The sequence below is a fragment of the Neophocaena asiaeorientalis genome, unplaced genomic scaffold (assembly GCF_003031525.2).
Source record: "Neophocaena asiaeorientalis asiaeorientalis breed wild unplaced genomic scaffold, Neophocaena_asiaeorientalis_V1.1 scaffold102, whole genome shotgun sequence".
NCBI lineage: Eukaryota > Metazoa > Chordata > Mammalia > Artiodactyla > Phocoenidae > Neophocaena > Neophocaena asiaeorientalis.
In genome coordinates this window covers 5,129,777-5,153,045 of record NW_020175078.1, presented here as the reverse complement: position 1 = coordinate 5,153,045, position 23,269 = coordinate 5,129,777, and the positions used below count along the sequence as shown (strand labels likewise).

The 23,269-nt window shown below is 45.4% G+C and overlaps 1 protein-coding gene across 6 annotated transcripts in view; it reads left to right on the top strand.

The window, feature by feature from the left end:
- The window catches only part of MGAT5 (alpha-1,6-mannosylglycoprotein 6-beta-N-acetylglucosaminyltransferase), a 360,006-nt gene that overhangs the window by 312,458 nt on the left and 24,279 nt on the right, over positions 1-23,269 (top strand). For all 6 annotated transcript variants that reach the window (XM_024764088.1, XM_024764090.1, XM_024764087.1 and 3 more), the window contains 3 exons: positions 2,053-2,202; positions 10,239-10,385; positions 19,412-19,528. In XM_024764088.1, coding sequence (XP_024619856.1) covers positions 2,053-2,202; positions 10,239-10,385; positions 19,412-19,528 — 414 coding nt within the window. The remainder of the gene's footprint in view (positions 1-2,052; positions 2,203-10,238; positions 10,386-19,411; positions 19,529-23,269) is intronic.

Sequence of the window (23,269 nt, the reverse complement as noted above, 5' to 3'; positions counted from 1 at the left end):
CCCCCTCCTTTTCCCCTCCTCCCTCCCCACCCCTGCTCTCTTTCTGTCACACTCACAGGGGGAATGTCTAGGTCGCAGTTACTCCAGGTCCCTCTTATTACCCATTATGCATCTTTGTCTCCCTCTCCTCCTTTCAGCTCTTACCTGGTTCTCTTCTCACCCTCACCCCCAAGACTGTCATCTGACTTCCCCAGAACTTGCATCTGGTCCGTAACTGCCCAGACTCCAACACCGCATGACCTTTTTGCTCCACAACCCCAGCCGTCTGTCAGTCATCTCTTTGTGAGCAGGACTCTGAGCTCCTGAGAGAGGGTCTGACCAGCACAGCTCATTGTCCTGAGCCCGGCCACACTGTCCCAGGCTGCCAGCCAGCCTGGGGATGGGTCCCCCTCAGGTCAGACACACCCTGGGCCGGTCAGGAGTGGCAGGGGGTGGGCAGGGTTACAGAAACCCTTGCCTACCTACCAGGGGCTGGGGTGGAGGTAGAGCCCCTGAGAAAGGGGGTTTGTGGGCTCAGGAGTAATCAGGTCCCTCTAGCACAAAAACTGTCATAGACCCCCTCCAGGTAACTCACAGCAGGAAGATGATCCTCAGTTTGGCTCAAGCTGAATGGGAGTCGTGGTTTATAAACTGTTCCTAGTCACCTCTGCATGAATGGAACGGTATACATCTCTGAGGTAATGAATTTAGCATCTTCCAGCCACGCCGAACGTGGCATGAAATTAGACTTTAATTCGGAAGGTTCATTTTATTCACACAGTAGGGTGCAGGGGTGGACTTGATTGATTCCAAACAAAACAAAATCTTTCAGTGCATGAAATGGAGAATGTGGACTGTACTGTTTTTCCAGTCGTGAAGACTTGGGTTACGGGGTTTGAAACATGTATCCCCCAAAGTTGAGTGCTTTGTGGTGTTCTCACCTGCGAGATGTAGGCAGACGGTAGACCCTGAACCGGGCTCAGGATAACTGGAGCTGCCCTACCAGGTCAGAGCGAGGGCCCCGCACCCCAGGGGTGTTGCTGCCCCTCCTCTCTTCAGAGCCCATCGTGTGCTCTGTGGCTGCTGATGCCACACCCCCGTGTCCCTTGCGGTCTTAAGTCACAAAACCGGCAATTATTACACTTTCCTGGAGTGTGTGAAAACAGGCTTCAAATGGGAAGAACCCTGTCCCACTTTTATACAACTGGAAAACATTACAGCACTTGAATCTTTCAAATGTCCAGGGAAAAAAACCCCAAAAGACAACCCACAAATCCAGCTTGTGTGACTTAGTCACACGGAAACATGAAGAGGAAGGGAAAAGGAGCTTGCTTCCTACTTGCAGGTGGTTTTGATTTAGAAAATGTGCCTCGAAATTCAGTTCCTACCAACACAGAGGAGAGGTTTTGTTTTGCTTCTAAGAAAAGTAAAACTACTCTTGAATGTTTCAGGGCTCATCAAAGTTTCCATTTAATGTTTTTTCCACTTTTGTCTACCTGGATATTCTCATCATCTCTGCATCTGCTGAGTCAATCAGCGTATATTGTGGGAAACTCTCATCCCCCCATGATCCGAATTAGGTGGGATCCAGTTCTGACAACATGAGTTAATCATCACTAGAAATACTGGCAAGAGCTGGGGATGTTTGCATTCCTCGGGGACAGTTTAGCGTCTCCAGATAAATATTCCAATCCAGCTGACTGCCTTCTCTGAGCTTTCCTTCCCCAAACTTACTTCCCCATAAGGAGGACAAGCCAAAAGCAAAGTGTTGGGTCCCCGGTAATTTACAAGGCTAGGACAATACTTCAAAACAATTGGTCTTGAGCCATCGTTAGTATTCAGTAGTATGTCGCTATAGGATATGTTTCTTCTTGCAGAATTGTACAGTATCCACGTGACTGTTTTTACCCTCAAAATCCAGTCAGATTACTTTTGAAAGAAGTTTTAGGAATTGGGTTGCCAAATTCATGCAATCTCCATGTTAAGAGCTCCTGTCTCTGTGGCCTCCAGCTGTGAGGCAGGTTTTTATGAGAACAAAAAGAGAAATACCTTCTCCTTGTGTCCCCTCTTTAGAATAAGAAGCTCTACTTGGACATCATTCACACATACATGGAAGTGCACGCGACTGTTTACGGCTCCAGCACAAAGAACATTCCCAGTTACGTGAAAAACCACGGGATCCTCAGTGGACGGGACTTGCAATTTCTTCTCAGAGAAACCAAGGTAAGTTTTTCGTAGTTTTGTAAAAATACATCGGTATTGTTGTGCGGAGGTTTGTTTCTCTTGCCATTGCAAATGGGATCAGAATCTTCGGTGCTTTCTTTTCAGTGGTACCATTGATCTTCAGGTCATTGCTGGGCAGTGGTTTTCTAGACTAGCTGTAGCTTAAAAGTTAGCAAATTGTGAAAGGAGGTTGCTACCATTTAAAACTTATTTACTGAGGACCTGCTTTGTGCCAAGAAGCATCAGGGTAAGGGGCTGGGGACATGGCGGCAAGCAGGAAAAGTAGGGTATCAGACGTTCTCAGAGAGCAGCAGCTTTCCCAGCAAGCCTGGGGCCACTTTTAACTCCTGCACCTCTCCAATCCCCCCTGTTCAAGGAACCCATCCCCCAACTAGCTTTTCATCACACCTGCTTGTTTCAAAACATTTGTACTGGACACTGGAGAAGTTCAGACAAGGGAAGAGTCCTTGGGGGCTCAGGGAGCAAGGAAGGCATCGTGAGAGCTGTGAGAGATGAAGGATGCGGGTGTGGATACACCTGGCATTTGGCACAGATGGCAGTGAGTCAGGTGGTAGAGGTGGAGATGACACACCCAGGAGAGTCAAGAGACCAATCCAGCGAGTCTGTGTGTCGGGAAATAGTGGAAGATAAAACTTGATAAGGGACTGAGGGTCTGAATGTCACAGATGTAGAATTCAGGCCACGTGGTGTGGGTAGGTGGGTAGGAGCAACTGATGGACGGTCATTTCAGTAGCATGGTGAGCGTGGTGTTTTCACATCCTGGAGGCGTCCACCCAGTGGTCTCTGTCCTTTCTATAATTCTGACATGGACTCACCCGGTGAGGTTACATCAGTGTTGGGCCTTGAAGGGTTGGCTGGCACGTTGATGTATTCCTCATGTTTATTAATAAGCTCTTTTTTAAAAAAATTAAACGTGTATATCTTTTTTTTTTTTTTTTTTGCGGCATGCGGGCCTGTCACTGTCGTGGCCTCTCCCGTTGCGGAGCACAGGCTCTGGACGCGCAGGCTCAGCGGCCATGGCTCACGGGCCCAGCCGCTCCGCGGCATGTGGGATCCTCCCAGACCAGGGCACGAACCCGTGTCCCCTGCATCGGCAGGCGGACTCTCAACCACTGCGCCACCCGGGAAGCCCGAAAGTCCAGGCTCTTTACCCGTAATTCTACTTTTGCTTCATTTTACTTTTCCCGACATCAGACTGTGGGAAAAGCTCAAGCTCCTTTAAAATGACAGTTGGCAACGCTGCTTCTCTGTCATCACTGTCCCACCCGCTTCTATTAACCCAGCTGTGTGAATGTCTTACTCAGCCTTACAAATCTTAAAAGAACACTTACTTACAGACCATCCACTTACTCTATCAGAGAATGAGAGATAGGCCGAAGCTAAGGTCCCTGATGTGTGGAGAGCAACAGAGAAGAGGCCTGGAAGTCCCAGGCCATGAGGTCAGAGATTGTCTGAGATTACCCAAGGATTACAGCTGGAATTTTTTTTTTTTTGAGTGTAAGGGTCATCTGTTTATCCTTGAAAAACTGGTACTTTGAGAGGATGTCGCTGATCCCATTTTGTATTTCCTGTTCAGAGGACTAGAATATATGAAAGGACTCCGAGTGGAATTATGGCTAAAACGGTCGGCAAATATGATGAAAATGAGGCCGTGTATTGCTGAGGCTCCCCTTCTACCCAGAACACAGCGGCAGCACTGAAATGAATGAATCTTGGGCTTCGGAATAATGACACTCAAGACTAGTCAGGCTTTGCATTTATAACCCTTTCTGCCTCTAACTCCTTCCTCGGTGTCTCTGAGCAATTTAAAAGTGATTTATTCCAATCCACATTGGAAGTGCAGAACTGGAGATGCAGACAAGCACATGTGTGTGGAATGAATGGGATTTGCACGTTCCTCAGACTCGTTATGGGAGAGGGAAGCAAGTCGGGTGCCCCTCAAGGTCTAGAGACATATTGAAATGATTGATGCATAGCCAGCTTTTGACTTACTGTTTTTCTTTATGAGCCATCTTTGAATCTCTGCACCAAGCCCAGAAAACTGTCTCCTCAGCAGAATTGTGTCCCTGCGTGCGAGGAGGGGCCCTCATGAAGGGCCCACAGAGCCTAATGGAGATGGGAGGGATTCCGTGTAACTCTCAAGTCGGGGCTCAGGAGCTGGGAAGTTGTTGAATGTAGAAGACTCTTCTAATAGGCATATAAATGTGGATGAATTCATTATTTATCAAAAGACCAGAGATGAGTCATTCGGGCCAGCAAACTCCAGGAGAGCAATTTAAGCCAGCAAATAAGGACTGAACTGGGGTGGCGTGTTTTTATCTTTGGCTTCAGTCCCCATCTTTCTTAATGTGATTTCTTTCTTCTCCTTCCTAATTTTCCCCTCCCTGTGCCCACCTCCCCCAGTCTCACCAGGGGAATTTCCTTACAGATTGGGGCATCCACATCCCACGCTGGCTTGGAGGAGCATTTGGAGTGAGCCCAAACGGGTACCTCCCTTTCTGACAGTGAGAGCCGAGAACAAATCTGGCTGTGGGAAAGCAGAGGAAGAAGCAGCTGCTGCCCCTGCTGTTGCCACACACCTTTTCTGCCCACAATTCTGGCCATTTCCCCCTCCGGCCCTTGGATGGGGCATGGCGGCCCTGTTTCCCTCCCACGTCAGCTCAGCAGCTTAGCTGTGGGACTCGCCTAGAAGCCCGGGCAGGGTTGGAAGATAGGCAGTATGTACCACTGTCCCTGTTCCATTCCATCCTCGGGTCTGACCTCCCCTATCAACCGTGGCTCTTCCCACAGCTTGGATGTGGTTGCACAAGCTCTGTCAAAAACCCAGGGACCAAGGCAGCCACCACCAATGGACCAGACCCTCGTGCAGCTCCATGAGAACCCAGGGGCTCTGCTTATTCTGTTGACAGGTACCTTCTCAGGGCCTGGCTTGCAGAGGCCTTCAGATAACCGGATGAAGAATGAAGGAAGGAGTCCAGAAGAAATCCACTGGCCATCTGGGATCTTGGGGCCATGCCCCTAGGAGTGATTTCTTGCTTTTCTCCTGAATCATGTGCCTAGATCTCCAAGATCTCCCCAACAAGGGACACTGTCCTTCTGATATCCCGTGCTTGCCTCTCCGTGGTGTTGCCCACATCCTCAGGCCCTATGAGAGAGAGCCCAAGAGCGAGCTTACTGCTGGAGCGACCCGCCTTCCGTGTCTACTTCAGGTCCTCCGGTATTCAACCTCAGGCGGTCAAGCAGGTTTCATCCTGGTGACAGGTCCCAAAAGCCATTCCCATTCCAACTAGATGGAAACTAATTAGCATACACTTACACATGCACACACACTCCATCCTCCCCCCTCCCCTCCCACATATGTATATAGAATGTAGAACGTATGGACATAGGATTTATTAACCTCTCCGAATGAGGTGTCAAGAACAAAGGCACCTCCTGACACCCAGATACACACAACCCATTCATATTACCATGGGGCACGACCGTGGGGTTTTACTGCAACAGTAACGACCGTCTCTCTAACCCTTCCCTGTGTTAAGCCCTTTCCATGAATTCTCTCTTCATCCCTAAAGTCCTCTGACCTCGGTACCGTTAGAGCACATCTTAACTGCAGTGGTGAGCCAGGCCTGTGATGCCTCCACACCGTCAAGAGCTGAGGGGTAGGCCTGGTGAGCTACTGGGGTGAGAGTGGTGGTCCGGGACAGCTCCTGCGGGGAGGTGCACCTGAGCTGCCTCTCCGTAGCAGACATTGCATGCTGGCACAGCTGAAGATGGTCGGCATCTGCAGCTGTACATGTATCTGAATGTTCTCTTCCTCTCCATCTCCAGGGTAATATGCTTTCGCAATGCAAATTGCAATGCATTGGATTTTGTGCTGGGGCTTCCAAGTGACCGAAGGGCAGGGACTTGTGATCTTGATGTTGTTGTTGGGTTTTTTGTTTTGTTTCTGGAAGGCCACTTACATAGTGGACATAGCCTGGGAGTCTACCCAGTGAGCTGGTCTCCAGGAAATGACCTTCGATTTAGTGGCCGATACTGACTAACCTGGGGTGCTTAAACGTGCTTGGCAAGTATCATTGTCTTTGTCTCCTTTGCCCTTCTAGACCTTTAGGAGACAGTCTTCAGGTAGGGTAGGTTAGGGGCTTACAGAGCCCAGGAGTGGGTGTAGCCAAACATATATGGGAGAGATTTTGGCCACTGTTTTCTCTTCCATCAGCGTTGGGTACGAAAGGGAAGACAGATGTCCAGAGAGGGGACCCTGCCGGCTACACAAAAGCATCACCTATCAGGAAAATAGGTTTTCTCCATACGCAGCCTTGTAGGATTCTTTTTAAAGATATAAAAGGGATACCTGTTATCAAAAATGTAATGATTCCCAATCATTACGTGAAGAATAAACAAGTAAGGCTTAGCCATAGCATGTGGCTCATGGGACTGGCCTTTGCTTGAGGCAGTCACTGTAAACTATGTCCTCTCTGTCTTCTGATGGATGCCTCTCCCTGTTTTTTAATCCAGGTACTTTTTGAAACACAGAGAACTCATAAATACACGTAAGCAGGTGCTGAACCTCTTGTAAAACCCCACAACCACAACTCCTGCACAGCAAACTCCAGCTAGACAACAAAAGGTCGTGTATGTGCTGCACGTAAAGTTGAACCTGGGTTTGAACTTGGACTAGCGTTTAGCGAACATTTACTAAGTGCCAAACCTTGGAATACATCCTTTCCATGAAATATCTCCTTGAATCCTCAGAGCAGTCCCATGAAATAAAGCACGATTACTTTCACCACTTTACACATGAAAAGACAGGTTTAGAGAGCTTGTGTTACCTTGACTAAGGCCCATAGCTAGAGAGAATGCATTATCAGTGGACCTCAGATACTCCATAGAGAGAAGCGTATAATAATTTCCCACAGTTACAGAGCTAGGAAATGACCAGGTTTCCAAACCAGGGTTGGAAACCTGGTCAGCCCGACTCCAGAGCTTGTGCTCTTAATCACCACATTGTCCTGATCTCAGAACTACCTTTATCCACCTCTAAAGGATTCTTTGTGAACTACTCCGCTTAGGGGTTTAAAACAATTTCGCTTCTCCTTTCACACAGAGTGAAAATCTGAGTGGTTTAACTAATGAACTCTTTGTCGACATGTAGGGACTTCCCCAATCCTGGAGCTTCATCTGTTCTCTCTTCCTTAGTGTTAGTTCAAAAGTTAAATTTTAGAGCATGTACTTTAAAGCTCTATTTAGAAATGCTCGTTGAGGGAGTCAGAGCTGCAGCCATGGAGATGTCCCGTCGTCTGGAAGATCCTCATTACATTCTAGGCTTCTGCAAGCCAGATGAAGTACCGATAAAATATGCTGTGTCCTCCTGAGGAGTTAAGCCTCTGCACTTGAATGAATTCTTGCAGTGTCTCTCTTGCCCCCGTGCTAAGGAAATCTGTAAGCGAGCAGAATGATGGGGGGAGTGGGGAATTAGGGGAAAAGCAATTTAGTGTGGTTAAGGTACCAGTGTGTGGCAAGGCCGTGAGCACTCAAAAGTTCATGGAATACCCTTTGGTGGTGATGAACTCTCTGCCTGTCCTGCTGTCATTCAAACCTCTCAAGTGTGCTATTCGACCTTAATACATCTGCTCCATTATAATGTCACAGGTGGTGAGTACACAGGAAGCAAGAAGGAAGGTGGCTTATTGACAGCAGTGAGAAAGAACTGTTATTTTGGTGTTTCCAAGTAATGCATTTCCTGCGATCCTAATGAGTGTGACGAGAAGACTCATTGCCAAGAAATTGTGTGGCATTTGCTTTAGCTTCATTTTGAAATGGTGAGGCTTTGGAGAGTTAGCCCGAAGTGTTTATATGTACTGAGATATTCGGATGCCAGCAGGGCAGAAGAGGTGGTGCAAGTCGTTAATTCACATATAATTAAACCTGGGTCACATTCAAGTCCATTAAGCAACAGCCTCAAATCCTTTTAATTAATGGGTTCAGATTGGTGGGCCTGAAGGAGCTAATTAAATTTTTTTCCCAGGGTTTTCTATTTAAATAGACAACCATTGTGCTTCCTACATTTCCTCCAAAGTTATTCTTTGTAATTTAGTGTTGATGAAGGTATCAACACTTCATGACAGGCCCTGGTTATCAGAGGTCAGAAAACACTGTGGGCCCCTGGTTAAACCCACGGAGACCCCTGTCTGCCTCTTCCAGGATCTGGAAGTCCTGTGCTTTCCTGAACCCAGCCACGGCCTGACAGAGGTCCTCTTTTCCCTGGAGAGCCGACACCTCCTCCCCCAATTCTGCTGGGGGTGGCAGATCACAGAGATCAAAAGCCTCAAGGATAGTAACCCTGGGTTCTTTGTATTTTAACAAAGCTGGGATGTCTTGGGACTATTTCTTCATGCCCTCATGGAAGACGGCTTCCAAGCTCTTCTGCTACCACATTTTCCCTCACCCCTGTGTCTCCAGTTCTTCTGCTCCAGGAGAAATGACCCAGCCAGCAGTGAGAGCTCAGCTGGCTTCTCAAAGCTTTTCTTCCACAGTTCCCTCCTCTGTGGACGCCCCTGAGGGTCATCTCAAGGTTTACAGGATATGAAAGGTTATTCTTCCCAAACAATAAAAAGGTTAAGTACCCTGTTCTGTGCAGAAGAATGTACAGTTATAGGATAGGGCATCTCTCCAGAAAACCTGAGATTTTAGTTTCTTGCCCCAGAAAATTCCCTGCGGGGGCTTCATGACTCTCCAGTATGTCTAACATGGGCCACGCTGCGTGTTCAGCCCTGGAATTGAGTGCCCAGCACATATGGGTTACATCTTCCAGTGCTGCCGGGGTTAGACTCAGGGCTGTCTAGGCAGAAGTATTCCAAATCATCATTCAATTAAAGCAGCTGCAGAGACAGGATTACTGGGGAGAGGGCCCGGGAGAGGAGACTCAAGCATCTAGCCGTATCCAATTCAGCAGCATCCTTCACCCTTGGGGCATGGCCGTGTGGATGTTCCCCAACGTGATGGCAGAAGGAAAGGGCACCCTGGGACCCAGTTATCCTTTGCCACTTGATGTGCCTGGGAGACTGGAGAGATTTCAGCATAGGCTCCTTCACGTGGGGAGGGAGACCTCACACGTCACCAAGCCTAGACTTGGACCAAGCCCATCAGGACCCACAGCCGTCCAGTGGTGTGAAATACCCTGAGGGGAGGGTACGCAAGGATGCCTTTCTATGAGATGATGTTTCATTTCTGGACCCAGGAGTCAGTGCCACTGAACTGCAGGGAGTCCCCTTGGTCACAGCGGCTCTCAGCCGTGGTCCCTGCGAGGACTCTGAGATGTGTTTTTGCTGCCATCTCTTGTCTGCCGTGGGGACAACTCGTGGTTTACTTGCTGAGGTGGGAAAGCCTTGCCCAGTTACAGCTCTACACCCTCTCCCCACATGGAGGGGAAAATAAAACCCAAGATGCTGGTGTCCCCCAGCGAAAACCCCATTATGAAAACCCATGTTTGCTGACCTACCATCACTTTAATGAGCTCCATGTGAACTGTTATCCAACCGCCGAGCGACCTTCCTGTCCCTCTGCCCAGCATCACTGAAAGGGCCTGTTGTTCCTTTGGTTCAATGAAGAAACCTTCTGTTTAGTTAAGCAAGTGTTTTTGCAGTCATGTCTCCTGGTAAGGTACAGAAAGATTATTGTTGGGTCTTGGGTTTTGTTGCTGTTTTTATTCGGTGAGTACCTCCACCCCCACTACCCCCTCAGCTGCCCACCCTGACACTTACTGCTTTACTTTTTTACAAAGGAGGGAAATTCATAATGACCTGAGCAGCTTCCTGGGCCCTTAAAGGTCCCTGGTCATGTTTTTCAGGTCCTAGGGTAAGCTGGTTTCTCATTTATCCACCCCCAACCAGGGCCTGGGAAGTTTCCAGAGTCTCAGAGGCATCAGCACAGGAATGGAGCCCAGAAGAGACCCCCATGAGCCCGGGACGCCAGTCTGATTGATGTGTTTACATGTGGTGTGCTTCTCTGTCTTACAGCTGTTTGTTGGACTCGGGTTCCCTTATGAAGGCCCGGCTCCCTTGGAGGCCATCGCAAATGGGTGTGCTTTTCTGAATCCCAAGTTCAGCCCACCCAAAAGCAGCAAAAACACAGACTTTTTCATTGGCAAGCCAACTCTGAGAGAGGTAAGCATCTATTAAACTCATTCTACTTTCACTCATAGGAATGGTAGCTATCTATTGAGTGCTAGGAGCCCATTTGAACCTCAGAGCCTTGGACGGTAGGTATTGTCAACTTCATTTCACGTAGTTGGGTGGAAGGGGGAGGGTGTGCAGGGGCTCAGAGAGATGGATGACTTGATTACATCCCCTCACTAAGTAGTGGCAGAGCCAGGATTTCGATCTGTTTCCATTCTACAAAATACAGGGTCTTTTCGCCCTACCCCATCTCCATCCTAATTTGAACAGATATCGCCGGTCTTCCAATTAGCTGAACTCTGATTTCGTGGATGATTAGAGTTTATGGAATAAAAAGAAAATCAAGGGGTTACCAGGTATTTTTAAAGAACCTACTCTCTGTGAGGAGCTTTGGGGAATAAAAAGTGGGCCGTGGGCTCCTTCCTTGAAGAATCATCATCCTTGAGAAGAAAGACGGATCGGGGTGACTGAATAGTATGCCTGGTATTTTAGCCGACTGTCAGCAGGGTGCCATCCTGAGAAGCAATCCTGCCATCGCTCGAACCATTTGCAGAAGCCTTATTTGGATTGCCTTTGGAGGTCCTCTTGAAAATCCACAGTGGGTGATGAATCACCATTGAAGGCAGTTGGATTCTATTTGGGACCATAAACCAAAGTCATTTAGAGCATGTGAGTGACCAGGCTGGGTGTTTCTGTATCTGGTTAGAAACACGTATATGCAAGAACCCATAAGATTGATTTCTTATTATTTCTTATTTATTTCTGCACAGTTCGTAAGTGGCTCTCCAGGCTGCTTTCAAGGAGGAAGCCTCTAAGTGTCGATTTGTCCCAGTGCCCTTGTCATTTGGGCCTGTCTACTGGGGAGGACACTGCTGGGCAGCCCTCCCGGGACATGTTTCTAAAGCGTATTCACGGGCCCAGCCGCTCCGTGGCATGTGGGATCTTCCCGGACCAGGGCTCGAACCCGCGTCCTCTGCATCGGCAGGTGGACTCTCAACCACTGCGCCACCAGGGAAGCCCACCTCTGCTACTTTTAAACCTTTCTGGGTCAGTTCTCCTGACCCCATTCCCCCCTTCCCCAAATAGTATATAAAACACATTTTCCGTGATTATTCTTTACCTTTCAGTCAGAGAACTTACCAGTTAATAGAGTTGATCATTCTGAGAGTTCTTTTCGTTGACCCACCCCATCACTGGTAAAAGGGCCAAAGGAGATGGAAGAAGATCAGCAAGACCACAGATTATCCTGAAAAAGATGAACGTATGGCCCAGATAACCTCTGACAAAGGTTAACGAGGTGTGTGCGTGTGTGTGCGTGCACGCTTGCCTTTTCCTTCTGCTGGTATTGTAAATTTGAGTTCTTCATTTTGGGGGGCGGGGGGGTCATTCCTCAGCAACACTTAATGCGCACAGTGTTTGGACTTCCTGTGCTGTGGGGCAGGTACCAGAACACAGATCAGGAACCTTCAGTCTGGTACCCAGGAACTTACTCTTTGCAAAGGTTTGAAAGGATGCTCCCCAGCAGTGAGAATGCCTCAATGTAGGCATCTGTGCTTTAGTGTGCGACTGACTCTGAAACTTCGGAGCTCTGGGTAGGAAATGCGGGCTAATAAATCATTCCTGTGTTACGTTTGAAAGTAGGAAATCTCTGAAGTTCTGCATCTGCCTAAATTGGATAATTATTTGTAATTTTCGATGTTTTTTTGTGATACATTACGCACAGTGAGAAACGATGATTTCACCCTTTTTTGAGTGTACAGTACATTCGCGATGTTGTGCAATCATCACCACTGTCCACTCTCATAGATTTATTGTTCCAAACAGAAGCTCTGTACGTTAACAGTAACTCTCCGTTCTCCCCTGCTCCAGCCCTGAATAGAAGAGTAACCACTACTCTACTTCCTGTCTATAGAAATTTACCTATTCTAGGTGCCTAATGTAAGTGTCATCGTATAGTGTTCGTGACCAGATAATTTCACTAAGCGTGTTTTCAAGGTCCGTTCATGTTGTCACATGTGTCAGAATGTTTCCTTTTTAAGGCTGAATAATATTTCATTGTATGAATAGCCCACATTTTGTTTATCCGTTCCTCTGTTCATCGACACTTGGATTGTTTCCATTCCTTGTCTATTACGAAAATTGCTGCTGCAAACATGGGTGTACAAGTATGTGTTTGAGTCTTGCTTTCAATTCTTTGTGGTATATATATACCTATGAGTGGAATTGCTGGAACTTGCTTTTTATTTATTTTGAAATAATATTAGTCTTAAAGAAAAGCTGCAAAAAGATTGCAAAGTTTGGTTATATGCTTCATGCAGCTTCCGCTAATGGTAACATATTATAAAACCACAGTGTAATCGTCAATACCAAGAAGTTAATATTGGTACCGTAATATTATCTAAACTACAGACTTCATTTGGATTTCACCAGTTTTTCCACTAACATCCTTTTTCTGGTCCAGGCTCCCACATGGCCTTTACCTGTCATGTCTCTTTAGTCTCCTCCAATCTGTGCCAATTCTTCAGTCTTTTACTGTCAGTCATGAGCTTGACATTTTGAAAGAGCACCAGTCAGTTGTTCTGTACACTGTCCCTCCATTTGGATTTGACTGGTGTTTTCTCCTGATGAGTTTGAGGTTACATATTTTCGGCAAGAATCCCCCAGAAGTCATGTGGCCTCAGTGTATCATGTCAGGGGGTGCGTGATACCAATGTCTTATTACTTGGTGATGTAACCTTGATCACTTGGTTAAGGTCGTGTTTGCCAGGTTTCTCCACCATAAAGTTACTGTTTTTCTCTATATTGGGGGAAGTACTTTGAGACCATGCAAATACCCTCGTTCTCCTCCAACTTTTGCCCATTTATTTTTACCATGTATCAGTGGATCTTTCTTGCAACCATTGTTACAGTGATATTCTAATGATGATTTTTTCCCTCATGATTTTTTTTCCTGGTTTCCCATGATAATAACCATCTTAGTTAACATTTATTGGAGCACTTACTGTGTGCTAAGGGCTCTTTAAAAATGATTTTTTATTGAAGTATAGTTGATTTACAATGTTGTATTACTTTCAGGTGTACAGCAAAGTGATTCAGTTTCATATATATATTTTTTCTTTTTCAGATTCTTTTCCCATATAGGTTATTACAAAATATTGAGTATAGTTCCCTGTGCTATACAGTAGGTCCTTGTTTTTTTATCCATTTTATATATAGTAGTATGTATACATTATTCCCAAATTCCTAATTTATCCCTCCGCCTACCCCACCCTTTCCCCTTCGGTAACCATAAGTTTGTTTTCTATGTCTATGAGTCTTTTTCTGTTTTGTAAATAAGTTCATTTGTATCATTTTTTTAGATTCCACATATAAGTGATATCACATGGTATTTGCCTTTCTCTGTCTGACTTACTAATGCATGAAAAGCAAAGAAACCCATCAGTTTTCTTACTGCAGTTTCTATATACAAGACTTTGGGAAATGATTCATCAAAAGTATTTTGGACTGACTTGGTACCTTCTTGATCACTAGAATTAGATAATAATTTCAATTTTGATAATTCTGAAGATTTTGATAACACTGTATTACAACTGAGTACTTTTTCCTGAGAAAAATTTAAGACCCTCTTAAACACTATCTAACCCTTTCCCAGTGAATGATGTAATGTTACGTAGATCAGATCAGCCAGTATGAAATTGTTGCGAAAAGTATGTTCGTGCTGTCGGTTGTGATTCTTTAGTAATTTGCTTTTTGTTGAGGTGATACAGGGTTTTCATTCTTCATGGCATCAAAAGGGAATAGGTGTTGGAGCTGCCGCCCAGGCATTTGGTTCCTCCTGTCCTTTCAGATGGTCCCACCAGTGCTGGAATGAGACTCCAGTTAGAATGGCACTGGGGGAGGCTTTCAACAGCTGCTCAGCAAGTGACCTCCCACAAGTGACTCCATCAGTCCTGGGCTCACGTGGGAGGGCTGGGATGCAGAGGTCAGCTGACAGATGTTCATTGTATCCCCACAGGGCCTGTGGCACTAAGTCACTGCATTGGGGGAACTTATCAAGACACATTTCCTGTTTCCCAGGAGCTCAGATTTTGATATGGAAGTGTGGTAAAAGCGATGCCTAATCAACGGGCATGCATAAGGAAAGAGCTGAGTACATTAAGCAGGGGAAGTTAACTTGGAGTGGTGCCCGGTGGAGGATGTGCTGGGTTAGCTAGAAGGGGATAGTGGGGGAGCTGTGCTTTAGAGGAAAAGAAGAGTCGGGTTTTGCGTTGGAGAAGCATGAATGTTGATGCGTTGGAGGGAAACCCCAAGCAGGTCACGTCACTTTATGCAGGAGGGCAGGTTCCATCTGATGTCCATTTCCTTCTCTGCTGGAGACGGTGCAGAGAGCAGGCTGATAGCCAGTGACATGACACAGCTTTGAGAGGAGCCAGTGAACCTGACCTCACGGGCAGGTGGGCCACCCCACTGTGCTCTTTCAGCTCACAGAATCCCCCTGATCAAAGATGCTTTTAATTGGGAAAGAGCTATCAACACTTGTACAGATTTCTAAGGGTCAAGAATCCCTAGGAAGTATCCTTTTTTTTTTTTTTCCTCAGCAAATAGAAGAATTTTAACCAAAGCGTATATAATTACGTAGCTATCTTTTTGTGCCCTTGCTAATCTTTTGAGCTGAGCAACAATACACCCATGTAAATGGGTCCATTTAAATTGCATCTATGTCTCTTCTTTGCCTTCATTTGAAGAGAAGTCTAAATTTTTCTTTGTATTTAGAAAACAAAAAGCTTTGTTTTTATTTTTGCATTAGACCCAATTTTAAAACCACAGTGTACACACTCAAGAGAAGTTCCATATGCCTTAAGTATCATGTGGTTGGTTCAAGTTACACTTTTAATGTAATACAATTTGGATTTCTCTCTGTATATTGGAAAACATATCAGTAGGTTCTTTTTTTTTTTTTTTTGCGGTACACGGGCCTCTCACTGCTGTGGCCTCTTCCATTACGGAGCACAGGCTCAGCGGCCATGGCTCACGGGCCCAGCCGCTCCTCGGCATGTGGGATCTTCCCGGACCGGGGCACGAACCCGTGTCCCCTGCATCGGCAGGCGGACTCTCAACCACTGCGCCACCAGGGAAGCCCGGTTCTTAATCATTATTCCGACATTTTGTAAACCATTAGAAATTCTCTGACTCCAGGGTTTCCTTTTCCATAAAGAGAACTTGTGTTCTTCTTGGAGATTTAACAGCCGCTCTGAAATAACGTTTTATATTTAATAAGATTTTCATTACTTTTACAGACTACACTCCAGTAAATATACTGATTGATATACGATAGCTCAGATCATACGGTTCTCAATAAATTAACAAGGACGAATGGAACATTCAGAGGGGGAATAATGAATCACAAAACGCCTTACTCATAAAATTAAGTAATCCTCCATAAATGTAAATGAACAAAATGATAATGGCTCAGCATCTTGTATTTTCCAAGTGCTTAGAGTATCCTTGTAAATGAGCAGGGACCTTAAAAGGCAGAGAGGAGAGAGACTGCTAAATAGTGACACTGATGGCAACTTTCATTTACCCTGATTCAGTTGGAAGAATTAATTAGTTTGTTCTCCAGCCACAAAATGAAAATGGTGTGACACTTCACTCAGCTTCAGGAAAGGTCTAATGCAGACATACATTCAGTCCTGGGATTTTGTTTTAGGTTAGCTGGTTTTAAGCAAGTGATGAAAAGGCTGGTGTTTCCATTGAGCTCCTTTTGGTCATTGTCTTAAGAACTCAAGAGCATCCTTTAAAATTGTCATCTTCCGTTTTTGTCAAAAGGTAAAAAGTTGTTGAAGGATCTAGATTTGAATTTGCTCTGCTGCTTTCTAGCTATGTGGTCTTGGGGAGTTGTAAGCCCCTCTAACCCTCAGAATCCGCATCAATGCACAGGAAACCTGATAAATAATGTCTGCTCGGGTGATGAGCCCAGTGCCTGCCCCACCCGAGGGGCCTCACTGATGCGTGCTCAATCTAAGATACGTGCTGAGGAAAAGAAAAGGATGCTCCCCCTGCTCCAGGAGCCTGCGGGCACTCTTCTTCTATCCCTGACCACGCAGCTGAGCAAAAGAAAAAGGGTATATGTCAGAAGCACGGGGAGCTGCAGGCTAGCGAGGGGCGTGACTCTGGCAGAAGAGGCAGGAGCAAAGTCTAGGATACCTGCACCTCCGAATGGCCTGATTTCCACGGTGGGGGCCAGAGAAGGCTCAGAGTGGAGGCCCAGTAATTTAGCTTCTGGGTTTCCCCCCTGAATAATGCATGCACACCATTGGTGTGGTAAGACACGAAGAACGGTGGTCAAGAGCAAGCTGCAGAGGTGCCAGCTGAATCACCCAGTCCTCTGAGTATATTGGGATCTGAAGGAAAAAAAGAGAACCAGCTTGGCCTCAACCCTTCCAGACCCAAAACCTTCTTTTATTCTAAGTGTATTATAGCATCTACTTTTCACTCCTGAAATGAAAAATATACCCTGCTAACATCATACAGAGTGAAGTAAGTCAGAAAGAGAAAGACAAATACCGTATGCTGACACATATATATGGAATCTAAGAAAAAAAAAAAAGGTCATGAAGAACCTAGGGGTAAGACGGGAATAAAAACACAGACCTACTAGAGAATGGACTTGAGGACCTGGGGAGGGGGAAGGGTAAGCTGTGACAAAGTGAGAGAATGGCATGGACATATATGCACTACCAAATGTAAAATAGATAGCTAGTGGGAAGCAGCCGCATAGCACAGGGAGATCAGCTCGGTGCTCTGTGACCACCTAGAGGGGTGGGATAGGGAGGGGGGGAGGGAGGGAGACGCAAGAGGGAAGAGATATGGGGATATATGTATATGTATAACTGATTCACTCTGTTATACAGCAGAAGCTAACACACCATTGTAAAGCAATTATACTCCAATAAAGATGTTTAAAAAATCTATTCAATTGCAAGTTTAATCTAAATAAAATCAAAGAGAAATGCGATTATCACACACACACAAAGAATGATTCTCTAACTCTAATATGAAAGAGAAGTAAAAGGAAAATACTTTGCTATAAGGTAATAGATATTTTGTGTATATGTAGTCCAGAAATACTGTATCATACCCATGAACCACACTAGAAGGCATCATGGTGTCTCATTCCTCCTTACAGTGAATATGTTTGTATTTAAGAAGAATAGGGCTTCCCTGGTGGCACAGTGGTTGAGGGTCCGCCTGCCGATGCAGGGGACATGGGTTCGTGCCCCGGTCCGGGAGGATCCCACATGCTGCGGAGCGGCTGGGCCCGTGAGCCATGGCCGCTGAGCCTGCGCGTCCGGAGCCTGTGCTCCGCAATGGGAGAGGCCACAACAGTGAGAGGCCCACGTACCTCAAAAAAAAAAAAAAAAGAAGAAAACATTGAGCTGAATCTGGTCAGCCCTTTTTACTTATAATTGACATTAAAGAAAGAAGCTAAATAAAAAGGTGCCTACATGTAGACACACAGATATACTCCATTGGCATTACTGTGACAGTTTCAAATACAGACTGGTTTGGGTATGTTGTACTGGAGACCCAGATCCTCTGCGTGGCATTGACTTTGCTGCCATGATTTTTCTGAAATGATAACGGCTTATTGGTGAAATTCCCAATAAAATGTCCCTTGATTTACATGGCAGTTATGTTCCTGGAAAACTCAATGTATTTTCAGACTGTGCCAAAGAGGCAGATTCTGTGAACCCACCTGAGAGCTTGGCGGGGCATGTGAAGGCCTGTGGGGAGTGGACTGTTCTGCCCTGTGCAGGACGGTCACACACATCTCAAGGCGTCTGGCATCCCGGGTCCTCAGCCACGGGTTGGGGCAGCACCCGCCAACTTTGAGAACTGAAAGTGTACCAGAATGCTTTCTTTATACCACAGCCTTAAAAGGATACAAGAATAAAGGTGGGAACAAGTTTGAGGGGTAAATTTAGCTATCTTTAAAAAACGGATTCTTCAAGAACTAAGAATTGCCAATATTCCTGTGGGTTTCTTTGGCCACCCTTTGTTTTTAAAATAAAACCTCCTTTAAAACAAAAGCTACTTTTCCTTGCTTTTCTGATCACACATTGTCTTTATGATTCTTAAGGCTCCAGTGTTATGCTAATTATTATTCCAAAATTCACTCTTTTTCTGGTAGCATTATTTCCCTTTCTGTCACCTTTCATATGTGCCATTACGTGTCCTTCGATGATTTTAAAGCCTATGAGAACTTTATTGTAATTTCCTTATACTTACCTGTCTATCCTAACCAGTATTTTATAACAGATGCTAGTTTGATCTAGGTGATTTTCAGGGCTGGGATATGACTGAGGGTAAATATTCATTATTTCTTGGTGTGATTTGGGGGGTTGAAGCCATCTGTAACAGCCTCCATGTCACCTGGTTATGACATTCTAACTCTTTTTTCAAAGTGGTACTCAAGGTGAGGAGCCATCCCCGGACCTGCCCTGTGGATGCCATGGTCTCACACAGGGCCATGCCCTCCTGGGACCCCTAGACTCCCAGGAACCCTTCCAAAGTGCCCAAGATCCCAGCTCCAAGGGTCTAAGACAGCGTAGCCTGGCCGTGTGTCTTTTAAAACATCCCACATGAGCCTGATGGGCACCCATGGGCACTGCCACTGTTGCCAGCCGGGCACACTTGACAGCCTCGGTGTCCTTACCTGAACCCGTCAGGGCTGTGCCTGCTTCTCCAGATGGTCCTGACAGTAGATGTCCTGCTGGTCAAAGCAAAAAAGAAAGAAAGCAAGCTGTGGAATCCTCCCTCTTTTATTGTTACCTGCTTACGGAGTGCTTAGGAGGTTTCGATCGTCAAGGGTCCGAAACAAAAAATGACATTACCTACACAAGTACAACTCGGAACCATAAAAAGCATAACGCTTCACCTAACACAGAAGGTTGAGAAATGAAAAAAGCCAGTGTTTGTGAGACTGAGGTGTTCTGTTTTCTCTTTTCCAGCTGACCTCCCAGCATCCTTATGCCGAAGTGTTCATCGGCCAGCCACACGTCTGGACTGTTGACCTCGATAATCAGGAGGGGGTGGAGGACGCCGTGAAAGCAATTTTAAGTCAGAAGGTTATTTCTTTTATTCCATTTTCCCCCATTTATGATGTGAACGGGATCATGTGGAAAGCATCACAGGCCCTTCGTTCAAGTAATTAGAATGGTTCCATGTCAGCTTGACTCTGAAATTTAGAAAATGGCCCAGCTGTAGGACTGGCCTGGGGATTTTTGTGGATGTTCTGTGAAGTGGAATTAGAGCTGGTGTCCAGATGCGTGCATGGATTCTACAGACCCTTTCAACATGGCTCCTGGGTCCCAGACACAGCAGTAGAAACTTGAATTCTACTTGTGTCAGTGACCTCATTATGTAGCTCTCCCAAAGATCAGAAAAGATAGACCTGCTCCCCTGCAAAAAAAAAAGTGAGAAGGAAAAGGACTAATTAAGGAAATACTGGAAAATGTTTTTTATAGCATCTGTTTATTTGGCTTTTCTACCTAAACATCTTATAAAATTTTGTATAAGTAACTAACATCTCTGGACTCTCCAGAACAATCAGCAGACATGTATTAAGTACCTACTGTATGCAGAGCGCCCTCTGAACCACTCTCAGGGACACTCACTTCCATAAGCATAAACGAGGCTGGCTCCCTGCCTGTAGGAAACTTACCACCCTGTAGGGGATGGGTCAAGTTATCCTCTCTCCCAAACCCGGGACTGCCTTGGATTTTACCAGTAAACCCTGCCCTCTGTCCTCCTCCTACCAGAGCAGCGATTACTCTGTTATAATTTTTTAAGAGAAGCAGTATAGGTGTGGTTATAAGGACAGGCTAGAATCAGACAGCTTGGGTTGGGGTCCAGCAGTGTCCCCTCGGGCAGTTACTTAACCTCTGAGACTCAGTTTCCTCATCCCTGATGTAGGCTAATCTCACCTACTTTACAGGTACTTGAGAGGATCCAATGAGATAATGAATATAAGGTGCTTAAGTGCAGTGTTGATCTCATAATAAATGTCAGTCAGTATTGCATAAATAATAATGTAACATTCTCTTTCACTGATGTATAGTTGATTTACAGTGTTGTGTTAGTTTCCAGTGTACAGCAAAGTGATTCCGTTATACATGTATATACATTCTTTTACATATTCTTTTTCCATTATGGTTTATTACAGGATATTGAATGTAGTTCCCTGTACTATACAGTAGGACCTTGTTGTTTATCCATCCTATAGATAATAGCTTGCATCTGCTAATCCCGAACTCCCAATCCAACCCTCTCCTGCCCCCTCACCCCCTTGGCAACCACAAATCTGTCCTCTATATCTGTGAGTCTGTTTCTGTTTCGTAGATAAGTTCATTTGTGTCGTATTTTAGATTCCACAAATAAGTGATATCATACATGTGTTTGACTTGCTTCACTTAGTATGATAATCTGTAGGTCCATCCGTGCAGCTGCAAATGGTATTATTTCATTTTTTATGGCTGAGTATTATTCCATTGTGTGTGTGTACACACATACACACCACATTTTCTTTATCCACTCATCTGTCGATGGACTGTTGTTTCCATGTCTTGGCTACTGTAATACTTTAACGTTCTTACTTTTGTCAGTGATAGTCTGGATTTCCATTAGACCGTAAGCAGCATGCGCAGGAACTATACCTGTCTCACTGCTGTGTTCTCAGGACCCAGCATAGCGATGTACCTAATAGATGGCGGGAGGCATGGAGGGAGCGAGGAACAGATGTACGCAGATCAGCACACTAAGGCAGAGTGTGTTCAGTGCCAAGACCAACGTGCCAGAGATGGAGGAGCGTCTGTCTTCTCTGCTTCTTTTTTTTTTTTTTTTGCAGTATAGTTGATTTACAATGTTGTGTTAGTTTCTGGTATACAACAAAAATGATTCCGATATGTATATATATGTGTGTGTGTATATATGAATATATATATATTCTTTTTCATATTCTTTTCCATTATGGTTTAATTACAGGATATTGAATATAGTTCCCTGTGCTATACAGTAGGACCTTGTTGTTTATCTGCTTTATACACGGTAGTTTGTATCTGCTAATCCCAAAGTCTTAATTTATCCCTCCCCGCTCCTTTCCCCCCTGGTAACCGTAAGTTTCTCTTCTATTTCTGTCTTCTCTGCTGCTTATAAGGACATCTGGAGAATGCAGCATTGAGTTAAGTCTCAGAGCATGAGTAGGAATCTGCGAAGTTAAACGGAGAAGTGAGCCCAGAAAGACATGAGTTAGAGGAACAGTGAGAATCAAGGGGGAGAGGCTAGAAAGGCGTGTATCCGAGGAGGAGTTGCCAGTTGGCCCATGTAAAGGGCCGCCTTTCCCCTTTGGGGAATAAAGTGGGGCCCTCCCAACTGCCAGTTTCAGCTTACTGAGCACATCTCCTGGGGAACAGGAGTACTCCAGCGTGTCACCCATGTCCCTTTAGAGCAGGTCTAGTTATTGAGCTTTGAGGTAGCTGCTCAGAGCTTCCCATCAGTGACGTGTACGATCTCATCCCAGTCTCGAGTTTAGGGCAGAAGTCCCCCAGACCTCTGGTGGCCAAGTCAAGAGATGAAGTGCCGAGTGGGTGTGGTATTGCTGGCCACCTCAAGTACCTGCTGCATGTCTGCAGTTTCCCACCAGAGGATCCTTCTTGCAGAGATTGAAGGCTCTTCTTTCTTCAGTCTCAGAGTCCTCTAGGGTACTAGCTTCTAAAGCTGCCATAACAAAGAACCACAAAGTGGTGGTTGAAACAACAGAAATTTATTCTCTTACAGTTCTGGAGGCTGCAATTAAAATTAAGATGTCGGCATCTGAAATTAAGATGTCGGCAGGGCCATGCTCCCTCTGACGCCTCTCATGGAGCGTCCTTCCTCACCTCTTCCACCTTCTGGTGGCCCCAGGTATTCCTTGGGTTGCAGCTGCAACACTTTGATCTCTGTCTCTGCTGTCATATGGTGTTCTCTGTGTGTGTGTGTGTGTGTGTGTGTCTTTCTGTCTTTCTGTCTGTTTTCTCCACTTCTCATGGAGACATCAGTCATGTTGGATTAGGGCCCACCCTACATCACTATGACCTCTTCTTACCTTGATTCCATCTGTGAAGACCGTATTTCCAAATAGGGTCCCATTCACAGGTACTGGGGGTTAGGACTTCAACATATCTTTTGTGGGTGGGGGACAGAGTTCAACCCACAACACTTAGTTAAGTGTGCATGCTTTTGAAGAGGAGTAATTTGAAAGCTCACGTAGAGGCAGAAAATCTTGGATCATAGAGTCCAAAACTTTTTAGATAATAGATCCCTTTTGTCAGATAAAAATCTCGTGGGAATGCCTGCCATGTAAAGCACTAAGTGGGTGCCGAGTTCTATCCACTTCTGCATGAGGCTCTGTTCACTTCATGGAACATCTACTGCTCCCCTTTTTAAAACCCTGACCAACGCTTTCCCTAAAACCATTTAAGGCCACTTAAGGGGGAATAAAAAGTAATTGTAATAGTAGGTCATATGTAGGGAGAAGCTCTTTTTATACCTCCAGAATCTCTCTCTGTACATCTTTATGAGCTTTGTCTCATTTAATCCTTCTGCAGATAAGAAAATTAAGGTTTAAAGAAATTAAGTAATTTACATAAAATTGCACAACTAGTAAGTAGTAGAACCTGGATTGAAACTAGTATTTTTGACTAGTTTATTAAGAAAAAAATTAAAAAGAAAAACAGCATTAAATGAAGTAAAGGGAAAGACGAGAGTGAGAGAGAAAGTAAGGAATTAGATTAATACAAAGCCTATTAACATTATAGTCCTTATGCTTGTTA